At 43.7% G+C, this 24003-nt stretch overlaps 1 protein-coding gene across 6 annotated transcripts in view; it reads right to left on the reverse strand.

The window, feature by feature from the left end:
• The window catches only part of Kcc (solute carrier family 12 member kcc), a 125933-nt gene that overhangs the window by 101178 nt on the left and 752 nt on the right, over positions 1-24003 (reverse strand). For all 6 annotated transcript variants that reach the window (XM_076782575.1, XM_076782574.1, XM_076782572.1 and 3 more), the window contains exon 2: positions 7565-7627. In XM_076782575.1, coding sequence (XP_076638690.1) covers positions 7565-7627 — 63 coding nt within the window. The remainder of the gene's footprint in view (positions 1-7564; positions 7628-24003) is intronic.

The following is a 24003-nucleotide window of genomic DNA, read 5'->3' on the forward strand; positions in this document are numbered from 1 at the left end:
AATTTCATTTTGTTCGAAAAGTATTTCGAGCGTTTCGAAATTCCTTCGCGCGATCGTAAAACGAGAATACTGTTATTTATTGCGCGTGTATACTACGCGTCTTTATTCCAGATATTCGCAACGACAAAATACAGCGAAGGCGTCGAACACTTTGGAAAATATCTAACGTTATTTCATATAAGACAATATTTGAAATATTTTTGTTAATTTGAAAATTTCTTATGCGGCGGTTCGGAGTGTAAAATCCTGTATTTTATATTTTTCGATCCATTCTCTCGTACGGTGCAACCATATTGGCGCTCGTACAGCCGGTTACCGGATATCCGGTATATGCAGCAGTAAAAAAAAAAAGAAAAAAAATAGGTAAAACACGAAAAATACATAAAAGACGAGGTGCAGCCAGAGTGCTGTTATAAAACCTAACCTCATACATGTTAAACACTGTCGCTGGAATTCTTTCGATTCGGCGGTACGTTGATAAATGGCAATCGATTGGAATTTTCAAACGGAAAATACGGACGAACGTTGGCATACTCGAACAGGGCTATTCATATTTTTACTAAAATACTTTCCAAGACCCTCGACTATCGAAAAAATTATTTTCTAGGAGGTACATTCGTGCAGAAGATTAGAAACAAAATACTTATTAATAACGAGGTGGCAAAAATAATTTTCCCAACCGAGTAAATGAGTTAAAAACAACTTGGATCCATATTAGCAGTATGGAAGACAAAGAAAATATTGTTTAATCCCCGCATTGCTAATTAGCAGGTTCTTTTCATCCATTATTCCTTTCGATGAAAAGAAAATTCATTTAATTTCTTTGCATAGTTTCCCTTCTCACTCCCCTCGACATATTTACGAAAATATTGGCTCGTGAAAACAATTATTGCCTTTAATGAAACTAGTATTATGCGGGTAAAGATATTACGACGTGGTCTATTAATTTCCTTCGTTAGCTTTTTACCCCCTGTTCGAGGGAAGTAATAGAGGGATGAAATATTCCCAGTGTGCTCAGGGAGGGGGCAGGAAAAGAGGGAGGATATTAAATGTCCCAGAGACGCGTATGTAAGTACAGAAAGGAGATTCTGTTCCAGCGTATTATCGGAGAACGTCAGCTGTAAGTATGAGAAGATTTTCACGGAAAAATGCTCGAGACACGTAAGATTCTTATTTATTGCAGTCTGATATGTTGCGAGTTTCCGCGGAGGCGGAAGAGCGGAGTATGAAACTCCTGCATCGTATTTCAGTTTCGAGATTGAATTGCATCGTCGAGGACGAAAACATCGGTTTGATGGCTTACATATAACACGTCACGCGATCGTTACTCCTTTTTTTTACCTCCCATCCCCCACATTTTAAAGATTTATTGCGCTCTAATATCCCTCGAGCATTACAGATATCGAGAATTATACTCTCAAAAAAATTTTATTTTTCTAACGAAGATCGTCGACTGATCTATCATTTAGGCACGTGGGCTTTCGAAGTTGGCTGTAACAGGTAGTTACGAACCGCGAAACACCTGCTAAACTGAAACAGGAAACAGTCCACGAAGTCCTCGAGCAAGTATCTAGATATTTATATCTGATTATTAATCGTAAATAAAATAAATATCGTTGGTACATCCATCGATAGGTGGGAAATAATATAGAACGTTGATGGTAAAATAATTCGATGGTTCGGGGAGCGTTGGATGTTTTGTTTCGCTAGTTTCCGGTTAGCGTTCTGTTTGCACGCCCACGCAGCTGTCCGCGTGATGTTAAATGATTATCGAAAGTGGCCTTGACACTTGGCAGTGGAATCGATAAGACGGCGAGATAAAGGCACTGATTTATTGAACCGTCGAGCGCGCGCGATGTGGAGAGCCTCGATCAAAGTCCCCGGGATTTATCGATCGAGGTTGTTAATATTCTACGCCTTCCTGCGGGAATTTGTAAACTGCTGATGTTAGGGAATGTTGGACACAGGGCTGGTTGATCATAGCATAGAGGGATTATTGAATTATGGGGATATGGTAATATCGGAGTACGAGCAACGCAGTATCTGGGTCATTAGACTATCGAAACTTGTGTTTGTTGTATTGTCGGGGATGTACAAATAACCGAGTCTACGATCGTTCGATCGTTACACGGATTGCACAACCCTCGTAGCGATTAAAAAATTATCCCATCCGTCGCGAAAATAAGCGAACTTCTTAAATATGATAAAACATAGAACGAGTATAGTAGTCTTTGAAGATCGTCACGGTTTTTTTAAGGTCTCCAATGTTGTCGTAACGACTTCCTTTCACGGTTATTTGACTCTGTTTCCGGATGCTACTGAAAACATCACGTTTGGTAACTAGTGGTGATTCCACCTACAGTTTGAACCAAGTTTTTACAATGGTCAACTCAATTTCTGTAGAAATACGACCCTGTGTGGGGACCTATCGTTGGGATTTTAAAATAGAGAAAATACGATAATATTCATTGAATCGTGCAATAGCTATAGTATCCAATTATCAAAACGTTCTAGCATCGAGTAGTGACAGAACCGTGGTACGATACTATCGATATATATTTGCGTTTGAAATCGATACTCTTGCGTTGAACCATTCCGAGGAATGTCTTGAAACGATTCGAGACTCGGCGAGACACGTAACTACCGTAACGAGACCTATCAATTACGTCAAGTGCAATACGTGTTTAATTACATTCACAACTCGCCCGGAAATAAGAGACGGCTCGACACAATCGGAGCTTAAAGTTTTTAACGTTGGGATCCGATAAATGTTCCGGGGTTGGTAGCTTCAAATCTATAAGGACGAATTTAATTCGTCGATAACGATTAAAATTAAACGATTAAAAAGGTGTTTTAATAGATTGAAAATTAATTATTATTTGAAATGATCCTTCGAAAAAATAATTTTATTTAGGGTGTTCAGCCCTGAGAAAAATTATAACGGGAGATTCTAGAGGCCAAAATAAGACGAAAATCAAGAATATCAATTTCTTGACTGAGGCTTAAAAATTAAATTAAAAAATTTCAAATCATTCTGAAAAAATTATTTTTGATTGCGGGGGTCACTTACAATCATTTTTGGTGAATACACATACCCCCGAAATCCTATCCACTTTTGAGAAAAAAATTCAGTACTGTCGGAACTTTAAACGTTAATAACTTTTTGACGAAGCCTCCATCAACAAATTCGTATTTTTGGTTTTCGTCTCATTTTGGCCTCTAGAATCTCTTAAAATTTTAAAATTTTTCCTAGGGGTGACCGAACACCCTATATAGGAACGAAGAAGTTAGTCTCTCTGTTGGCGAGAATGAGAGGCGACACCACATTCCGAAAAATAAAAAAATATGTATAAACAAGTGATTGTTAATTCGGTCCGTGGACTTTTCGGAGAGTAAATAATCCGAAAAGAAAATAGAATAGCGTTGGGTGAAATCAAAGGGAAGGAATAGGTTTTTTTTCTCACGCTTCTCACGAGTGTCGTGCAAAATCATTCAAATTCTCGGAGCGTTCGAGAGATCGATAGTCCGCCTTCGCGACGAGCGAAACCAAAGTAATCAATAGGATTCCGCCGGTGCATTCCGCATTCCCCGTGAACTAAGTCGTTTATATCGCATCCGCGAGCTGCAGATTCGTGTCTTGGCAGTTTAATTCTGAAGCAGGGAGGGCTTCGGCCGAGTCTCGCCTACCGAAATAAGCTCGTTATCGAATTAACCTAATCAAATTTCAGAGTATATTCGACTGTAATTGATCGACGTTGCGTCTTACGAATTTCGGAAATACATTATTTTTAAACGGTTCCTCAACATTTATCATCGAGATTAGAAAATGTACATTCAAAGAAAACGTCAATAGATAGAATACTAGTAGAAAATAATTCTTCAAATTATAATGTTACAGGGTCAGAAGTGACTCAACCCTTTAAAATGTAATTTCAACTTCTTCTAATCGAATATACAGATTAGACGAAAATGAAGGATACTAATTCGTTGATTGACGCTTCGTTAAAAAGTTATAGAAACAAGAATAATTTTTTCAGAACGATTTGGAATTCTTTGGCGCGGAGGCCGACAAAAGAAATCAGTTTGCAGATTGTTTAACGATTATCGAATTCGTTGAAACGGTACGATTATTGCCGTGGCATGTTCCACTGTTATCCGGAAACTAATCTCGACACCACCCCTTTAAATCGATAACTCGAGCCGGGTTTCTGTTTTAATGGTACGATAGTCGGTAACGAGAGAATTAGTATCCGCGTAATTATATAAATTATGCGTCGCTCTCGGTCCGCGATACGATCGAGGGACGAGGCTGCTAGGAAAATAGATCGCGAGCCGCGTCTGCAAACAAAACTCCCCGCGATATCGCGTTTAATCCACCCCCTACCCCTGGAAATCGATTACCCGTACTCGTTAAATAAGACAATTCCGTCGAAACGCTATTACAGGGAAACGTTTGCGTTGCGTTTCCACGATTCGACGACGAGCCTTCCCGGAACAGTTGCCTCCTCAACTATTTATTTCTGTTAGCAAACCAAGTCTTTTAGAATAATTAACGAGACATTTTCTTTCGGGTCATAGATAAGGCATTGTTAATAAAACCCGGCTACAAAATTACTATTTCATAGCATCCTTCGAACGAATACAAGGTGAAACAGTCGAGATGGGGACTGATAGTGAACACGAACTGGTGTTTCCATTTGGGACTAAATGAAGCAGAAATAGTAGAGTGGAACCAGCTTCCATTTCAATTTAAATATACCAAAAATACTGTTAGTGAGACCTGACCTCAAAATGAAAATTTTAGAGATAGCATCGAAGAAACATAGTCTGGTATTAGTTAACAAAATCAACGATGGGGTTATATAAAATTGCATTTCCATTTAACCGCAAATATAGCAGAAATACTGTTAGTGAAACCTAATTTCAAACTAAGTGAATTTTATAAAAACCATCGAAGAAACATAGTACGGTATTAGTTAATAAAATCAACGATGGAGCTAAATAAAATTGCATTTCCATTTAAACCCAAATATAGCAAAATACTGTTAGTGAACCCTAATTTCAAACTAAGTGAATTTTATAAAAACCATCAAAGAAACATAGTCTGGTATTAGTTAATAAAATCAACGCTGGAGCTATATAAAATTGCATTTTCTTTTAACCCCAAATATAGCGGAAATACTGTTAGTGAAACCTAATTTCAAACTAAGTGAATTTTATAAAAACCATCGAAGAAACACAGTACGGTATTAGTTAATAAAATCAACGATGGAGTTAAATAAAATTGCATTTCCTTTTAACCCCAAATATAGCAAAAATACTGTTAGTGAAACCTAATTTTAAACTAAGTGAATTTTATAAAAACCATCGAAGAAACATAGTATAGTATTAATAAAATCAACGCTGGAGCTAAATAAAATTGCATTTCCTTTTAACCCCAAATAAAGCAAAAATACTGTTAGTGAACCCTAATTTCAAACTAAGTGAATTTTATAAAAACCACCGAAGAAACATAGTATGGTATTAATAAAATCAACGATGGAGCTAAGTAAAATTTCGCCCCAAATGTTAATTTTACCCCGACCTCGAAATAAGTTAATTCTAGAGAACCCATCGAGGAAAAGTGCAGTTGTACTGTGAATAGGGGTAGAATACACTAGGTAAAGAGTGGTCGAAGGAACGGGAGTCGCCGTGGGAGTCAGACGTTACGAAAGAGCCGCATTTCCGTTTCGGTCGGGGGTGCAGCTCGTTATCGGGGGTGGCCGAGGAAGAGCCGGGCCGCGATTTAGGCACTCGACACGCCACCCCGGATGCGAAATGCTCGTATCGGGTGCGTACAATCTGCGGCCGCCGGGAACTGGGTCGAGGAGACATACCCATTGCCACCACCACCGACAACCCCTCCCTCCTACGGCCATCCTCCGGTGAACCCGGGCCGGCGCCCCATATAACCCGCGAATTTATCGCTCGCGGCCGAGCAACAATCGCCGATTCGGGTCAGACGCGGCTCCGGTAACCCGGAAGTCGGATGCTGCCACCGCCCCCCCCCCTTCCCCCCTTTGGATCTCCTTTCGTTCCTAAACCACCTCGCGCCTGGATCCTTTTGTTACACGATGGAAAAAGTGCTTCGCAAACAGGACGACCGCTGCGTGAAACATTGTACAGATCGTCCTGTCCTTCGAAGCTGGAATCAAGCAACTTATCCCCGAAAAGGCGATGGAAAGGGACGTTTCCTCGGTTCTTTTCTTCGTTCTACGTTCCACGCGTCTAATCCGATATATCTGGCACGGTTGGCGCAGGAAACTATCGCTCCGGACTCGATGGTTCTTGGGAAACCGAGCAAGAATGGAGGTAGATGCAATTACCGAGGACGGTGGGGACTCTTTTAAGAAGATGAAAAGGGGATGTTTCGTACGTCTAATCCGATATATTTGGAACACGATGGTTCCTGGAAAATGAACAGGTATAAGGGTAGGTGCAATTATCGAGGACGAGAGGGACTCTTTAAGAAGAAAAGGGGATGTTTCGTACGTCTAATCCGATATATTTGATAGGATCGATGCAGGAAATTATTGCAGGAGCTCGATAGTTATTGGAAAGTGAGCGAGTATGAGAGAGGTTCTTGACTTAACTAAGCGTTGTTTGGGGTGTAAATACCGAGCCAAGAGATTATTACAGAAACTTGAGGTTTAGTTTTTCCTCGACTAAATATAATCACTTTAAAACTAACACTTTAGTGTAATTGTAAACAGGAAGAATTCCCATGAAAATACGTAAAACGAGTGTCCCGTAAATCTGTAGAAAAATGACGGGTAGATTAAAAAGACGATTGGAAAGAAGAGGTCCCTCAGCGTCTACGACCATGGGCGTAGATAGCGCGATAACGAATCCCTCTGTTCTCTCATCGATCGAGCTCTCGTTGCTCTTCATGCAGCCGGAGGAGTTTCTTTTTAACTCGTCCCGACAATGAGGCGCGAAAGAAAAGGGGGGGAGGAGGGGGGAGCGAGAGAGCGTGGGTGGAAACGAGAAAGTTCGCGAGGTCTGTTCGCCCAGTGCCGCCCAACGGGGACCAGAATGGAAAAGTCGCGTGGAAACCCTCTGGTCGGGCACAGATCAGACGTTCCGGCTCTCTACATTTTTCTTTCCAGTTCGCCTTTTGTGGACGAAATAGTAGTTCGCGGAGAAAGGGAGACCTGAAAGGAATAAAGAGACGAATAGTGGGTGGCGACACCTTCCGAATAAACGTTCGGTTGTCCTTTCTCGTTTCTACGAGACCTCCATCGCGCATAAGTTTGAAACGAAGCAAATAATCAATTTCGCTTCTCGTTGGCTGTAAGATCCAAACAGAATCTCGAAACGTTGTAATTTTTCAAACTTATTTGAAAACACTAGCGCTAGGCAATGATGAAATCGTTTGACTATGTATGAACATGCAAAATGGTAGATTAATATTTCATTGCATCAGAATACCGATAAATACGGTGTTAGGGAATGATGAATCGTGTTTGACGATGTTTGAAGGTACCGACACGTTGCAAACAATTGTTTGGAGACGTTTACTCACATTCGCTGGTGGATTTCGGAACCAGATGCTGGTGCTCCAGTTGGGTCCCGTTCACCGGCGAATCTGAAAGCAAAATACGAAACAAATTAAATCCATATTGCGGTTGGGAGGGGCGCGGTGGCGTTTGCGGGCCACAGTGTGAATGACAAGTGTCTGCGACAGGCGACAGAGCGGATTCTTGGGATCCTCGCGGAGATTTTGGGAGACACGCGTGGTGGCGAGGGCTGATGTCTCTGTCTCCGTCAGAGTTATGGAGTTTCGAGATATATAGTTGGATTTCGGGTTAACTGTACACGCTAGAATTATAGTTCAGCATACCTCGGGGTCTGCAAATATACCCATCATCGTTAAGCAGCTCCAAGAATACTTGGAAGCCTATCACTGTCAGACGATATTAAACCATAGCAGTATTTCCACCCTAATCTGCGTGCGACTCGAACACCACGCGTCATCGATATCGCTATCGTTTGGTAACAATTTTTCTGTGGTTCGTACTGTAATATCCTCCGAAGGGATAACACTCCGTCAAATATATCTTTTATTAATCCGGTTCCAAGTCTGATCGGGTGTATCTATTTGTAGATCGATGTAAATTGCTGTTTAAGTTCGTTTTATCCAGGATAGTATGATTTTTTGGAGTTTGGTCGTAAATGGAGGCTAGTATTTAAGCTCGAGCAAAGAAAAATTGTTGAAAGGGCGGCGGTCGAAGGCACGTATCGCTGATTTTGATCGGCAGCGGCAGTGGCATCGAGGAGGGCCTTGGAAAAGCCTCTGAACCGTATATAGAGCAGGGAAAAGGGTTAGAGACAAGAGGCGCGAATGTAGGTGAGACAGAGGAAGGCCTTCGCGAAAGAGAAGAGGTGCTGACGCTGTCGTGTAGCTTAAGCTCCACCCCCGCACCGATTGGTCGATGAAACCCTGTCGACGGGGGACTCGCACCCCCGACCCACCTTAAACGACCCTCCTGAAAATATATTATGCAACGCGTAACGTGTGCAGGCACTCGTGGCCGTGATACGTTCCCCGAACCTGCACGTACCAACGTTTCCCCGCGATTTTAACCCGAGTTACACCTCCGATCGGAAAATCCTTCGATCCTCTTCGCGTTCTTTTATGGGGGATACTAAGATCGCTTTAAAGCCCGGTTGATTAAGAACCTGGAACGCTCCAATTTCGGTCCAAACGGATCGTTACTACGCTCCAAACCAAGATTTATTTTCAACTAAACAGAGCTAAAGTTTCTTCCGTCAAAATTGATGTTTTCTATAAAAATATTTTTGGAGTTGTATTCTTATTACCACCGTAAATTGGAAGAAACTGCGCCCTGGCGTTTCGAAAATAAAGATGGAGAAACGTACAGTCCCCTCTAGACTTCGAACAGAAAATGAAATCCAACGCGGCCTCGGTGAAAATTTCCGCGAAATAGTTTCGCGGGCTGAGAGAACGCTAGACGAATACCCGAAGAGAAACTCTCGCCGAGAGGATCGCTGAAAATTTACTATGACTGCCGTCTCGGTTAGCGAATATCGAGTGGGAAAACATTATCTCGGACGAGAGCACTCCGCGATATTAGAAGCTTCTTCGCCCGCGTGACCGTAAATATAATATGATGGAAACCGCTCGCGATAAAAGCAAGAGTAACAACGGAGCAAAACAAACGCCAACAATTAATTGGCGATACTTGCAAAAATTAAAAAAGGAAAATACTAACCATCGACCACGGGCAGATCCAAAGAGAAAAAACACAGTAGACCCGCTTTGAAGTGACAGAATCGTACGGTTCGCTTGAAAGCGGGCCTACTGTGTTTTTTCTCTTTAGAGCAGGCTTAAGTTTTGTTTTTTTTTTGATTTAACAACGTTTTAGACCTAACAATTTTGCCAATATTTATTAGTATTTTTTCCCCCCACTTTCAAGCAACAAAATCAAGTTAAAAAAAAATACTAACTATCGACAGATCCAAAGAGGAAAAACATAGTAGACCCGCTTTCAAGTGACAGAATCCTACGGTTCGCTTGAAAGCGAGCCTACTGTGTTTTTTCTCTTTGGAGCAGGCTTAAGTTTTGTTTTTTTTTTTTTGATTTAACAACGTTTTAGACCTAACAATTTTGCCAATATTTATTAGTATTTTTCCCCCCCACTTTCAAGCGACAAAATCAGGTTCCCCGGTTTGTTTGAAAGCGGGGTAGGTGGCGATTATTGTCTGGATCTCTCGTACTCATAAATAAGAATACTCGGGACTATTCGGTTGCTCGAATTAGAGATTCGTGGCTCAAAAGTATTGCATTTTCCGGTGGTATTAGCGAGCGTTCGAAGGTTCTTGCAATAAACTTGAATCCCCGGTTGCGATAGCGGGTCTCTTCTCACGCTAGGCGATGCCTCGTCACGTTCAATGCCACTTTATCTTCTCGAAACGTCGAGGGGCAAACGGAAACCAGGTTTGGTCCGATTTCCGTAGCCTCTGGATCACGTTTCAGCGCCAGTGGATTCGCGACGAGCGTTAACGGGGCCGCCATTGGCGAAACGAGTCCTATAATTTTGAAAATCAAAAGGGCGGACAACCTCGTCACCGTCGTGATTGCTTTCACACATGCTAATGGGGAACGACCGGGTCCATCCTCTGGCCAGCGTTACGTGCACCTTCTAATCTTCGAAATGAAACGTCCGACGATAAAACCGCCACCGTCGACACCTTTCTTCCTTCCATTTTTATTCCCGCTTCTTTCGAGTAGGAAGATCTCCTTGATTTGTGTGCTCGTCTAATCGATAATTCTAGTTAGCCTCGATTCTAGGTACAACCTTCGCCACAACGGACGAAATAGTAGACACTTGCCATTGTTTCTCGAAAAAGAAGACACTCTTTTCGTGATTCTCATCCTCGTCTAATCGGTAATCGTTGACCTCGATCCTACGTACAATCTTCGCCACAATGAACAAAATGGTGGACACTATTACGTACGGAAATATAAATATATCTTGCACACGATTGTTTCTCGAAATTAACCAAGGTAAAAAGCAGAAGCGTTTCAGTGTGAAAATGGCGTCTAGTTGCTGGAAAGGAGGAATAGGTTCGCAAGTTCCGGAATCAAGGTGACGGCGTAGCAGCTGGGGCGGCAATCAAATTGGGCCGAGCAGCTCGGAGTTTCAGGTGTCACGGAACAGACGAAATCTCCGGGGGTACCAAAGAGGGAAACGATTCGGGATCCCGGAGTATATACACGGTTGCGAGGTAAGTGAAACTTGGGCGAGTTCTGATGAATATTGAAACCGCGGTGTAAACGCGCGGCGCCGCCCCCTGCGGATATTTAAAACACAGAAAATGTGGGTCGTGGTTCTATTTTTTTTCCTCTTCTTTCTATCCCCCTTCCCCCCCCCCCCCAGCTCGTATCTTGACGTGCACTCACGAAGATGAATTTCTCTGACTTGTTGGTCGTTCGAAGTCCCGCGATCCGGATATATCGGATTACCGGCGATTTGTTACTCGTCGTAATTAAATTCTCGCTTTTCGTTCGAGCAGAGTCGAGGTATTTTATGCGTAATGTCGCGCGACGAAAACGAGAGACACTCCGGGTCGCTCTGTTCCGGGTCCGACGTACCGGAAGTGGAACTGGAAGTACTCCCGGGGCTAAAGTCGAAATTGCTTTCGGATACAGAAGCAATATCGTAGCTACGCGAAACTTAGAAGCTACCCTCTCTCCTTCCTACGTCGAAACCCCGAAGTTTACTTTGCGTATAATGCACGGAATATCTCGATAAACTCGAGGAGGGGGGGCAGAAGATGAAAAGCTTTCGAAATTCCGCTTTTACGTGTCTTTAATTGTCTATTTAAAAAATATCGAAAATTCCGAGAAAAGATACTTTTGTGCTCCTTGAATCGAGTTTTTGGAACCGTTTCGCGGCGACCTTCATTTATTTCGCAAGAAATTCCATCCGCCGGTGGGGCGACGATCTATTTTCACGTCGGAAGTTTGCGTCGCGAGAACGGAGAGCGTCTCGATGAACGACCGAAGCGAACAACGCAAAAATCCAGCCGGTTGAATCACCCTGACGATCGCCAGAAGCCGCCTTGAACCGCTTTAAGTGATACGCCGCGCGTGTGTGAAAACAATAACGCCGTAATTGGGCCAATAATAAAATAATTGTTAGCGCTTGGGTGTTGCGTACGCGTCGTCATCCTCCGTATACTTAAACGTCGTCCACGGATTGTCCTGTTCTGCGTCTCGCGACGCTATTCGGAACGGGAAAATTCTCGGTAAACAAATCTCGAACGCCGACTGGAAAATCCTCCGGTCGCGCGTGCCAATTGTTGAAGGCCGACGATCGTCGACGGCCTCCAGAAATATCAACATCACGGAAATTGGAATAATTAAAACCGCGGATACCGTAGGATTCAATCTACGGGGACTCCCAAGGTCGAGTTACGAAGAGAAAATTAATCTTCCACTTGTCGACATGTTACATTTTCCGTACCAAAGCTCTTCAAATTAATGGCAAGGCATAACTGGTCACTGCAATTCTTTTACTCTCTGTTAACCCCTTCTGGTACTTTAACGAGCCTGACTCGTGATGAAGATTTTGGCTCGAAACTTGGACAGCAAATCACGATCGTGATTGAGTTTTAGTTCCTATCAGTACGACACTAGAGTTACTAAGCTAAATACCGAGGTAAATGCCACGGGAAGGGGTTAAAATCTTCCTACCAACCCTGTTATACGATATTTTACTACCAAAATTAACCTCCATCTTGGATACGCTTCTCCTACACCGACGTCACCTTGAAAAGAACTGAAATTTCTCCTCGAAACGCAGTAATACGTTTTAACACGACTTTTTAGGCTCCACGTGCGAAGCCACCGGACTAACGCTAAGTCTCCAGCGTCGCCATTTTCGATGGACGCTTTCCGCGAAAACGGTTCGCGTTGTTTCCCACGGTTCGTTCGGCGGCTGGAAACGAATCGATCGGTGGAACGAGTCTTCAAAGGACGCCGCCATCCTCGATTACGCGGGTGGTCAAGAGCAAAACGATTAATTGAGAAGTCAGGAGTCAATGGACACTGCGTTTCCAGAGTTTGCGACCTTCCCTGCTCGACCGATCGGTCATCAGGCTGTTTGTCGTGGAGAGAAAACGCCCAAGAATCGCGACGACTATGAATAGCATGTTCCTCGTTATTTCGTGGACGAAGAGAACGTTTATATCAATAGCACCAGCAACGAACGGAGATAAAGTTAACGAGAACATCTGTGGTCCTGACAGAAGGTAATTTAAATTTGGAGGGAGGATGGATGGTTCCAGTTAATTTGGCTGTTTCGAGAAATTCCAAGGAGCGAGACGGATCGACGAATGGTAGACGGCAAAAGTGTCTCGACGCTAGGCGCGACGTTCCGCGAGGCGTATGGCTGTGGGAAAGATCGTTCCACCGTGGACCCCGCGTGTCAATTGACATTTACTCCCCGGGATACGTCACGAATTCCCGAGGAGAGAAGAGGCTGTGTCGCGTATTAATATCTGAATTACGCCAACCGGCGTGCGCCGCAGACCGGTCGCTTTTGTGTCCTCTTCCGGTCCTCGTCTATCGTCGGACCGATAAACTTAAAAATATATCCAGCCGAGAGATACCGATACCCCGGGGCTCTCGAGCCAGCTGTCGCTGGACTTAGGAGCTCCCAGAACACCCTGTCGAGCAAAATATCGCGTCGAAAATAAAAAGAACCGTGGATCCAGCATTCCATATCGATGACTATGGATATATTTGTCGTTTGAAACGAATCAGAAACGTTAATCAACGTCTCTAAGGCAGCCAAAAACGTTCGATACGTGGAATTTGAGAACAAGCGACAGATAATAATGTTTTACGAAAACGAGCGATCGCGGGAAACGGAAAATAGGAGCGTGGCAGAAATGGGGCGAGAGGGAAAGGACGAGACGCGAGAAAGAAGGGCTGTAGAGGGTGAAACGAGTGGAAAAGGGGGATGAGAGTCGGAGAGAGAGAAAAAGAGATTGGTGTCAAGTGTTCCGCTTCCGCAGATATTGGGAATCAAGGTTGCCGAATTACGTGTTCTACAATGTTGTTGATTTAACTTATTGCTTTCTTTTTTATTAAAAAGAGCCACGAAGTCGAATATTCCGCGAATCCTCGGACAAAGGCGGCATCGAGGCGAATTCCAGCGTAGTTTCCAGCGACAATTTTACCAACGACGACCTAGATACCGTACCCGCGAGAGACACGCGCGCACGATCGCGACTTAACGCTTTTCGAAACGTATCCGGCCGCGAAAACCAGCCGCGGACAAAGGAGACGCTCGAGCGTCGAACTTCCGGGCGAGCATCCAGAAATAATCTCCGACCGACCAAATAAACGAACTCGCGCGAAAAGCGCAGCGTCTGGCTCCGTTCCGTTCCCCGACAGTTTTCACGCCGTCTTCCGTAAATAAGAATCTTTGCACCCGTAGCCCCGATTCGTCTCGAGTTTCGTGACCGGGAGGAAAATTTCTTTGCGTCGAGCGGAGTCTGGCCGATCTCCCAGTTCCTTTATGACTCGAATAACGACGAGAGGGCTAGTTATTCCGAGTTCGATAACCCCGGTTGGCGTGCTCGGAGGAGGGAGTTCGTGTTCGTCGTCTCTGGATCAAGATCGTATGGTCGCTTTAGAGCGTCGCGGGACCGAACGCTGTATTCCTCGATTGCTAAAAAATTCTTCTTTCAAAAATGGAACGAAGAGAGAGAAGCTTCCACGAAGTAATCTTGGCGAAAAGCAGCCCCGGGTTCGCACGGTCGTCGGGCGCGTTAGCATAATTTTCTCTGTTGATAAACACAGAGAGGCCCCCCCCGTGCGCTGTTCTGGCAGCTTGCCATACCGGCGAAACGTCTGGCTGCGTCCCCGTAATACGCGACAGACGCCCGGCGTCATACGTCGCCGCGAAGACGTGTATGCATAATGCATTCCGCCGTGAACGCGCGACGCTCCCGGATACACAATGCCCGTCCGCGATCCGAAAGCGAAAGGTCTGTTAAAACCGTCCCCGTTCCGAGAGCTTTCTTGTTAGTACGACCAGGCGCTACAAACCTCTTTCATCCTCGCCGTGGAGCGCTGTTAATCGCGCGCGAGACCAACGCCCCGGGGCTCTGTCTCCGCTCCACCTCCAGGGAACACCTGCGACAACGCCCGGGCGAGACCTTTCCACAAACAGTCGCGAGAAACTCTAGACGAGAAACTCGAAACAAAAGGAATCTTCCTGCTATTGTCGCCTTTCTGCAATCGACAGGTGTTGGCGGCACACATATGCTACGACTGACGCATATGGTCTAGTTTATGCATAGCTCGGAGCACGGAAGATGGGTTCCCGGGTTAACTATTTTATTCAGTAAACTTTCCTCCTAATTGATCCTTACTCTGGAAAAGTCCAGCAAAACTGCTTGCCGTACTGTCTGCGATTTCTTCCGGAGCTTTTTTCCCGAGATTCGATCTCTACATTTGGAGGCTGACAGATACTCGTCGCATTACAAATTTTTCCTTATTCTCTTCAACAGAAGAAATCTTCCGGAGCTTTTTTCTGAGATTCGATCACTACATCTAAACGACCATATTCTCCTATTTCTGCAAGCTTGTTATAAGCTTAACACCTGGCGAGAACTTTCCTACAAACGGTGAGGAACTTCCAATCGAAACAAAAGGAATCTTCGTGCTATTGTCGCCTTTCTGCAATCGACAGGTGTTGGCGGCACACATATGCTACGAGTGACGCATATGGTCTGGTTTATGCATAGCTCGGAGCACGGAAGATGGGTTCCCGGGTTAACTATTTTATTCAGTAAACTTTCCTCCTAATTGATCCTTACTCTGGAAAAGTCCAGCAAAACTGCTTGCCGTACTGTCTGCGATTTCTTCCGGAGCTTTTTTCCCGAGATTCGATCTCTACATTTGGAGGCTGACAGATACTCGTCGCATTGCAAATTTTTCCTTATTCTCTTCAACAGAAGAAATCTTCCGGAGCTTTTTTTCTGAGATTCGATCTCTACATTTGGAGATCGCTAGACATTCGTGGTATTGCGAGTTTCCTAATTGTCTCGAGACTTTTCTTGCCAACAACGAGGAACTTTTACTCGAAACAGAAGAAATCTTCCGGAGCTTTTTTCTGAAATTCGATCACTACATCTAAACGACCATATTCTTCTATTTCTGCAAGCTTGTTATAAGCTTAACACCTGGCGAGAACTTTCCTACAAACGGTGAGGAACTTCCAATCGAAACAAAAGGAATCTTCGTGCTATTGTCGCCTTTCTGCAATCGACAGGTGTTGGCGGCACACATATGCTACGACTGACGCATATGGTCTGGTTTATGCATAGCTCGGAGCACGGAAGATGGGTTCCCGGGTTAACAACTATTTTATTCAGTAAACTTTCCTCCTAATTGATCCTTACTCTGGAAAAGTCCAGCAAAACTGTTTGCCGGACTGTCTGCGATTTCTTCCGGAGCTTTTTTCCCGAGATTCGATCTCTACATTTGGAGGCTGACAGATACTCGTCGCATTACAAATTTTTTCCTTATTCTCTTCAACAGAAGAAATCTTCCGGAGCTTTTTTTCTGAGATTCGACCTCTACATTTGGAGATCGCTAGACATTCGTGGCATTGCGAGTTTCCTAATTGTCTCGAGACTTTTCTTACCAACAACGAGGAACTTTTACTCGAAACAGAAGAAATCTTCCGGAGCTTTTTTCTGAGATTCGATCACTACACCTAAACGACCATATTCTCCTATTTCTGCAAGCTTGTTATAAGCTTAACACCTGGCGAGAACTTTCCTACAAACGGTGAGGAACTTCCAATCGAAACAAAAGGAATCTTCGTGCTATTGTCGCCTTTCTGCAATCGACAGGTGTTGGCGACACACATATGCTACGAGTGACGCATATGGTCTGGTTTATGCATAGCTCGGAGCACGGAAGATGGGTTCCCGGGTTAACTATTTTATTCAGTAAACTTTTCTCCTAATTGATCCTTACTCTGGAAAAGTCCAGCAAAACTGCTTGCCGTACTGTCTGCGATTTCTTCCGGAGCTTTTTTCCGAGATTCGATCTCTACATTTGGAGGCTGACAGATACTCGTCGCATTGCAAATTTTTCCTTATTCTCTTCAACAGAAGAAATCTTCCGGAGCTTTTTTTCTGAGATTCGACCTCTACATTTGGAGATCGCTAGACATTCGTGGTATTGCGAGTTTCCTAATTGTCTCGAGACTTTTCTTGCCAATAACGAGGAACTTTTACTCGAAACAGAAGAAATCTTCCGGAGCTTTTTTTTGAGATTCGATCACTACATCTAAACGACCATATTCTTCTATTTCTGCAAGCTTGTTATAAGCTTAACACCTGGCGAGAACTTTCCTACAAACGGTGAGGAACTTCCAATCGAAACAAAAGGAATCTTCGTGCTATTGTCGTCTTTCTGTAATCGACAGGTGTTGTGACATACATATGGGCCGAGTGACGCGTGGTCTGTGTATAACCTCGGACCTGGAAGAATGATCCTCGGGTTAAAAGTCATTGTATAAAACAATCTTTGCTCGCTATTATTTTCCTTGAAATTTCATTCTGAAAGCAGACAATGCGATCGTTGGAGTCTTAGGAATCCCTTTAAAAGATCGATATTCGCTGTCATCTGTCGCTACACCTTTTACCAAGAAATTTAAACGATAATGGAGAACAGAACGAAATAATGAAACTAGTATTTCGTTACATTGCGCTTATTATGCATACTCGAAGCAGCCGCGACATCTGACAACACCTTTCGTTAAACAATGCCTGAAATTCTAGACGCGAAATTTCAAGTAGAGACAAAAGGAATCTCCTCGCTATTGTTGCCTTTCTGCAATCGACAGTTGAAGCGACGTATGGTCTACCATTATAATTCAAACTATAATAATAATTTCGCTACGATCCTTCGAAGACTGATTAAACGTTTGACCCAGTACCATCCGAGATTTCTTTCAGAGCTCAACTTCTATGATTCGAACGCTACACGAAGGGTTCGACTATCCAAGAATTCTATCTCGTGTCTGCTCTATCGCTTTTGAGAAACTTCATTTTTATTCGAGAAACTTTCAACAAATGCTTTAAGAAGACAAGAAGCAAAGTAGTCAGTCACGAAGTCGAAGAAGGGGTTGCGCGGATTTTGGACCGCGTCTGATCGAATTCTAAGCGTTCACGGGGAAGAGAACGAAACAATGAAACCGTTGTTGCATCGGTGGAAGCTCATTAGACCGGAGGGTGCCGCGAGGGGATAGAAACAAAGTGGCTGGCATGGAGACCAACGAGGATACCAGTCATGGATTAAACGGTGAACTCGAAGGCAGCCAAAGTCCCTCCGCGATGCTTTCTAATCCCGTTCCACTGGCGCGGGAACAGAGTTCGAATTAATTACCAGCGGTCCGTCGTTCAAAAGCAGCTCGCGATAGTCCCTCGGGGCAAGGTATACAGTCAATCGTTCGCCGGAGTGTTTTCGAATCGTAATTACACGCTCGATCGCATGCTACGTCGACTAAGGTGCAAGGTTAACGTACTTAGAAACCTGAATCAATTTCATGTCGCGATCACCTTGGACGATAAGACTCCTTTTTACCTCTTATAGACCCTAGACGATTATTTACAGCCCATAAAAAGAGTAACAGTGCACTTGTTTCCCCTATTTATTAATAAATAAATCTCGAATTCAATTTTCTTTGGAAATAAGCGTGATACAATTGCAGCAGAGGTACGAAAAACACAAGCATTCAATGCTACGTTAATTGTTTAAATATTGCATTTCACCCCTTTTTAGGTAAAATACCGACTCCACCAATGAAAGACGTAGGTTTTTCAGCCAACGTTTTTTCACGCAGAGAATTCAAAATGGCGGGGTACAAGGTGTAAAAAAGAATTTTTTTCATGTTGCTAATTGCAAGAACGTTTCGAGGACTAAACGCTGCTAAGAAAGGGTTTCTACCCTGCCTAAAGCTGCACGCTCCAGTTTCACCACGTCGGAGGGCGCCACGTCCCTCGCTCGACACCCCGACGAAGGGTACAATACCGGGTGAGGCATTTGGAACACACCACTCGAATAACTTGCCTACTCTAAACGAGAAAAAGAAACGCTTGGCTTCCCAAACACTGTCCCATTTTATCCCGGTTGGGGTTGTGTAATTAAAATTATACGCACATTGCACTTATATGCACGACAGTTTAATAATAATACGCCATTTAAAAACAACAAAAATTATATGAAAATCAAAGAATTTTTTTTCTCGAAAGTGGGTAGGATTTCGGGGGTATGTCTATTCACCAAAAATGATTTTAATTGACCCCCCTAGCTAAAAATAATTTTTTCAGAAAGATTTGAAATTTTTCTTTTTCGTCGAAAAATTTAGACACCACCCCCTGTCGATTTTTCTTAAAAATTCCTTTTTCATTTTTAGTAATTTTATTTGACGCCCCACAGAAAAGTTGTCTAATACTTTTTTGTAGGTACCCATGAGCTCTACATCAGAAAAAAGTTACATTGAAATATATTCACTGTTATAGGAGTTATGGCTGTTTGAAAATTGGACCACTTTTATGGGGGTTTTCTCATTTTGCGGGGTCAAGGACCAACTTTTCGAATATTTTTGCAATTTGTACATATTCTCCACCAAAATACGCGTCGTTTGCTTTTTTAAACATTAAAATCGTTCAATCCGTTCAGGAGTTATGATGTTTTAAACGTTTGCATGAAATTTCCGGGGTACATTTCTGACCGTAGATTATATTTTCGTTTAGGAATTTTTTTCTCGAAAATGCGCAGGATTTCGGGGGTATGTCTATTCACCAAAAATGATTATAATTGACCCCCGCAACCGAATATAATTTTTTTAGAATGATTTGAAATTTTTTTTTCTCGGCCTACCCACTGTCGATTTTTCTTAAAAATTCGTTTTTGATTTCGTATAAATTTGACGGTCTACGGAAATGTTGTTTAATACTTTTCTGTAGGTATTCAACCACCTGCGAATTTCAGGTCGGTATGGCAGTCAGACCGAGCCACGAAAGTCCATAAGATGTAAGGTCTAGATCGTTTGTGATCGAAGATGCTCGTATGATAAACGAACATCTAGATCTCGAGTCCAAAAGTCGAGGTTCCTTTTTTCTCGATAAATTCTCGATAATAGGAAAAATAAACAGAAGTTAAGTAGTAGCTGCGCAGCCACTTGGCATCCGTAACTCGACTTTATAGAAATTGACCCCAATAATTCGAAACAATCGGAATCTAAACGTCGATCGAATTTCTTTTCGTTTTCTCCGCGGACGGGGAAGAAATTCCTACCGTTGCAAATACAAATGTTTACTTGGAAATTTTACGATTCGACGATCGAGGATTTAATAAGGACCAGTCTTCGAAATTAACAACCTCGTTAGGATGGTTGCGTTTGCACGTCACCGCGTTGGGTTTTCCACGCCACCTAACCGTGACGTTCGTCGACAGACGAGGGGGGTCTCGGTTGTCCAGGGGGTAGGGGGGCACGACGCACAAGTCCGCCACGTGCACGATCGCAGACACTGCGCGGCGAAATACAACGCGTAGGGTGGGGTTGCATGATTATCGACCTCTCGGCTACCGCGGCTTTTGTAGTAGCAGGGACGCAGCAACCCCTTTTCACCCCGCCCTAAACCGTTGGGTTTCTCGTCGACGAACTTCGGCCTTCGAGCAACCGGGGGTGGGGGGATGGTGAGCGGTTCTCATGCGAGCCAACAAGAAACTCTGCGCCCCTTCGATTTGGGGTGCAAGTGGCGACGAGAGGAACCTTCATCGTTCGCGTCAACCCTACTGTCGATGGCCAAATTACTCGGGGTTGGGCACCTGGGCACCCAAAAATGTACAGTCAACCCCCCACCCACGGACAACACAGATAGCTCTAATAAACGTTACTGTGTCGAAGAGCACGTACCTATATTGTAGGTTTTAATACATTTAATGAATAAAATTTGCTCTGAATAATAAAATGAAAAAAATTCTTTGACGATCGATGTTTCATTGGCCCTGATAAATATTGAGATAAAGTGGTCGTAGCGTACGGGTTCGCCTGCTGTGAGCGACGCTGTAGAGTGCCAATTGAACCTCTTCTAAGTAAATTGTGCTGTTCAAATAAATCCTCCATCGATTCCAAGTACATGTTCTTCCTATTCAGTCGCGAGACGCCGAATGACGCAACGCCAGCTTTCCGCAGGCCGTTGATAACCCTCTAGCAAAGCGATCGAAATAGCTTCCTGTTAACCGAACCGCGATTTATGTAATTCGCCTCCGTCGCGGGCTTCTTCCGGCGAGTTGAGAAGCGCTGATCCGATAATCGAATCGTCGCGGTTTGGGTAGAATCAAGGTGGCCGACCTTGACAATTGCAGCTTTCCATCGACGACTTTATTCTCGGATTTGCTACGAATTGCAGCCGTAAACGTTCAACGTGCATGTCGCCTGAACCGTATCTACGTTGCGGTTCGGGATCGAGACCGTCCGTTGATTGTTTCTCGTGTCTATTTTCTGAAAATCCGCCGGGGGTAGATCAAACGAAACGACCGCGGAAGAGCCACCCACGAGTCTACGTCATTCGCGAGGAAATGGAAGTAAGCGGCTAATTCCGATCGGCTGGTAAACACTCGGCGAGAAACGATTCCCTTTTTAGCGCGCCGACGACTACCGGGCTCGTGCAAACCCGTTCTCCCGGCTTCGTGATCCGAGAAAAAAGTCTCGAGAAAACTATAGGAGACGGCAGACACCGCTGCACCTGGCTCGACCGTTCTACGCCACCTCGAAAGTCCCATCGAATAGTCACGTTGGTAGAAAAATAGATGTGCAGACTTTATCGAGTGGAAGAACGGCTTAAGCACTCGATTTCTAGATAACCGTAACGTTACAAATTCTTTTCTGCAAGTGGAAGAGGGTCTTAAAGATTAAACGAAGAAAAAAGTAGCAAGTGGAATATTTTTAAGTGCGAGAACAACTTAAATCGTCCCAATCGCGACTCTGTTCTATTACTGAAGTGGAAGAACGGCTTAAGCACTCGATTTCTAGATAACCGTAACGTTACAAATTCTTTTCTGCAAGTGGAAGAGGGTCTTAAAGATTCAACGAAGAAAAAAGTAGCAAGTGCACTTTTTTTAAGTGTGAGAACAACTTAAATCGTCCCAATCGCGACTCTGTTCTATTACTGAAGTGGAAGAACGGCTTAAGGACTTGATTTCCAGATAATCGTAACGTTACAAATTCTTTTCTGCAAGTGGAAGAGGGTCTTAAAGATTTAACGTAGTAAAAAGTAGCAAGTGCAATTTTGTTAAGTGGGAGAACAACTTACAGATAACTGTAAGTTCAGTTAGGTGGAAGAACGGCTTGAAGTTTTCGCCCTGGTGTAAACTATCGCGTGAGAATGTCTAAATCGACTGACTGTCTCGTTTTCTAAGCAGGAGAAGGGCCTAACGCCGAATTTCTTCCGCAAATCGTCGGGCAATCGCAGATATCGACTAATCGAGGCTGCCACGCCTCTGGTGTACGAAAATAGACGAAAGTGACGGCGCCAAGGTCCTCGACTGATGCCCATCGCGTTGGAACAACGAACCAGAGGAGTCGAATCGTCGAGCTATCGATAATTCCGCGGGTAAGTTTGTCTAGCCATGAATCAGGCGTTAGACGAACGCACGACAGCTGGACGAACGCAAACACGCAGATAGGTGGTGCTGAGTCAACGCGAAAGAGTGTGAGAATCGGTAAGACGACGCCGACGACGTTTATCAGGCGTCGGGACGATAGCAAGGGACGTTCTCGAATAAAACTGTGTCACGTTGCAACGATTCAAAACTCGCGGTTATTGGATGCATCGAGTCGCTTCAGGTTCTCGAAAACGATCGAGGAATCAAACTCGAGGTTGCAAAATCACCCCTTCTTACTATTGTACCGGTTTGGGTAGGCGATTATAGTTTTAAAAACTCGTAGCTTCATTGATTTTCTTCCTCGTGTAAAATTGGAAGTCACGGCTCCTGGCGTGCACGGTTCCCGAGGATCGATCGACCTTTAACTTGATTCGCGCACCGACTTTTGACACGCAATATCGTTAACGTTCGAGGAATGTGTATTTTTTTTTTGTTTTACGGCCTTGTTCGACGAATAAAAGCTTGAGCATTCTATCGAATATATCGCTACGCGTTCTCATGCATAATTTATTATTCAAAGATAACTCTGCACGGCTTGTAACCGGAGAGGACCAGCGCGACGTAGGGTCGAAACGTTTAAAAAATATTTATATTTAACTCGACCCTTGCTTCGGGCCGAATCTCAATTTACGTCGGGCTTTGATAGACGTACCAAGAACCTGATCCGTATCAAACGCACGATGTAAACAATTACGTACCAAGTTGATACAACACGGCGGAAGAAGACGTATATCGAACCAAAATACTACGCGTAATAAACGCCTTTGCTGCGCAGTAAATACTTCGTGTACTTTGACGATGGATTTATGGGATCGGTCGATTCAACAAACCTTCGATAACGTGCTTAATTCCGGGAGATATTATTGGGGAATTTATTCTGAATTTTAGAAAAAGAACCAGTACTTTTCGTGACTTTATAACAAGTCAAAACAAAGGTATACTGTTCGCCAAGAAGAATGGTCACTAGAAATAAATCACGATCTTGAAAACATATACGTTCTCGTCGAGGGGTGATTAAAGTTCGATAACAAAGTCGTCGAGAGTGATTAAGTCGAGCCTCTTTTACACCGGAATTCTATGGACGAGTATAATTCTCTCTTCGCGCTTCGTTTCGTTTTTGCCATGGTCCCGCACGACCATTGCGCCCATCGATTGGACACGTGTTGGCTGTAATGGGTCGCAATTGTCTCTCGAATCCCTCGCGAGAGAAGCGGAGGAATTTCGTCGATAAATTCGAATTGCTCGAGAGGAGGTAGAGAAGAAATCGATTGGGTGATTTCGAGTATGTCGTTAAACCTCCACCGAATTCAGGGACCGTAAGTTTCTAATAAATAATGGCGAATGATAATACTTATCGAAATAAACGATGGCAATAAGTAGATATCTTATTGCACGATCTCGAAGACTTTGAACTTGGCCCCGTATTACGATAAATCGTAACGTTTGTATATACTATCGTTGCACTATGTAACTTTATATTTCTATGAATTGGAACGTAAAAAAGCGTTGAAGATATCATACTGGAAAAGATATTATTTGCTAGTTGCATCCAACGGTACAAGATAAAAGTGAAGCGAGGAACCTCCTTTCAAACGTGTACTGTTTCATTTTATGAATAAGTCCAGTATTTTCACAATTTTCCAAACGCGCGCTATATAATTTTGTTGAAATTTACTCGTCGAAAAGAACAGATTTGTAAAAGGACGTCGAAGTTTGAGAGACACTGCGTTAAT

Source organism: Colletes latitarsis, chromosome 14 (genome assembly GCF_051014445.1).
Source record: "Colletes latitarsis isolate SP2378_abdomen chromosome 14, iyColLati1, whole genome shotgun sequence".
Lineage (NCBI taxonomy): Eukaryota > Metazoa > Arthropoda > Insecta > Hymenoptera > Colletidae > Colletes > Colletes latitarsis.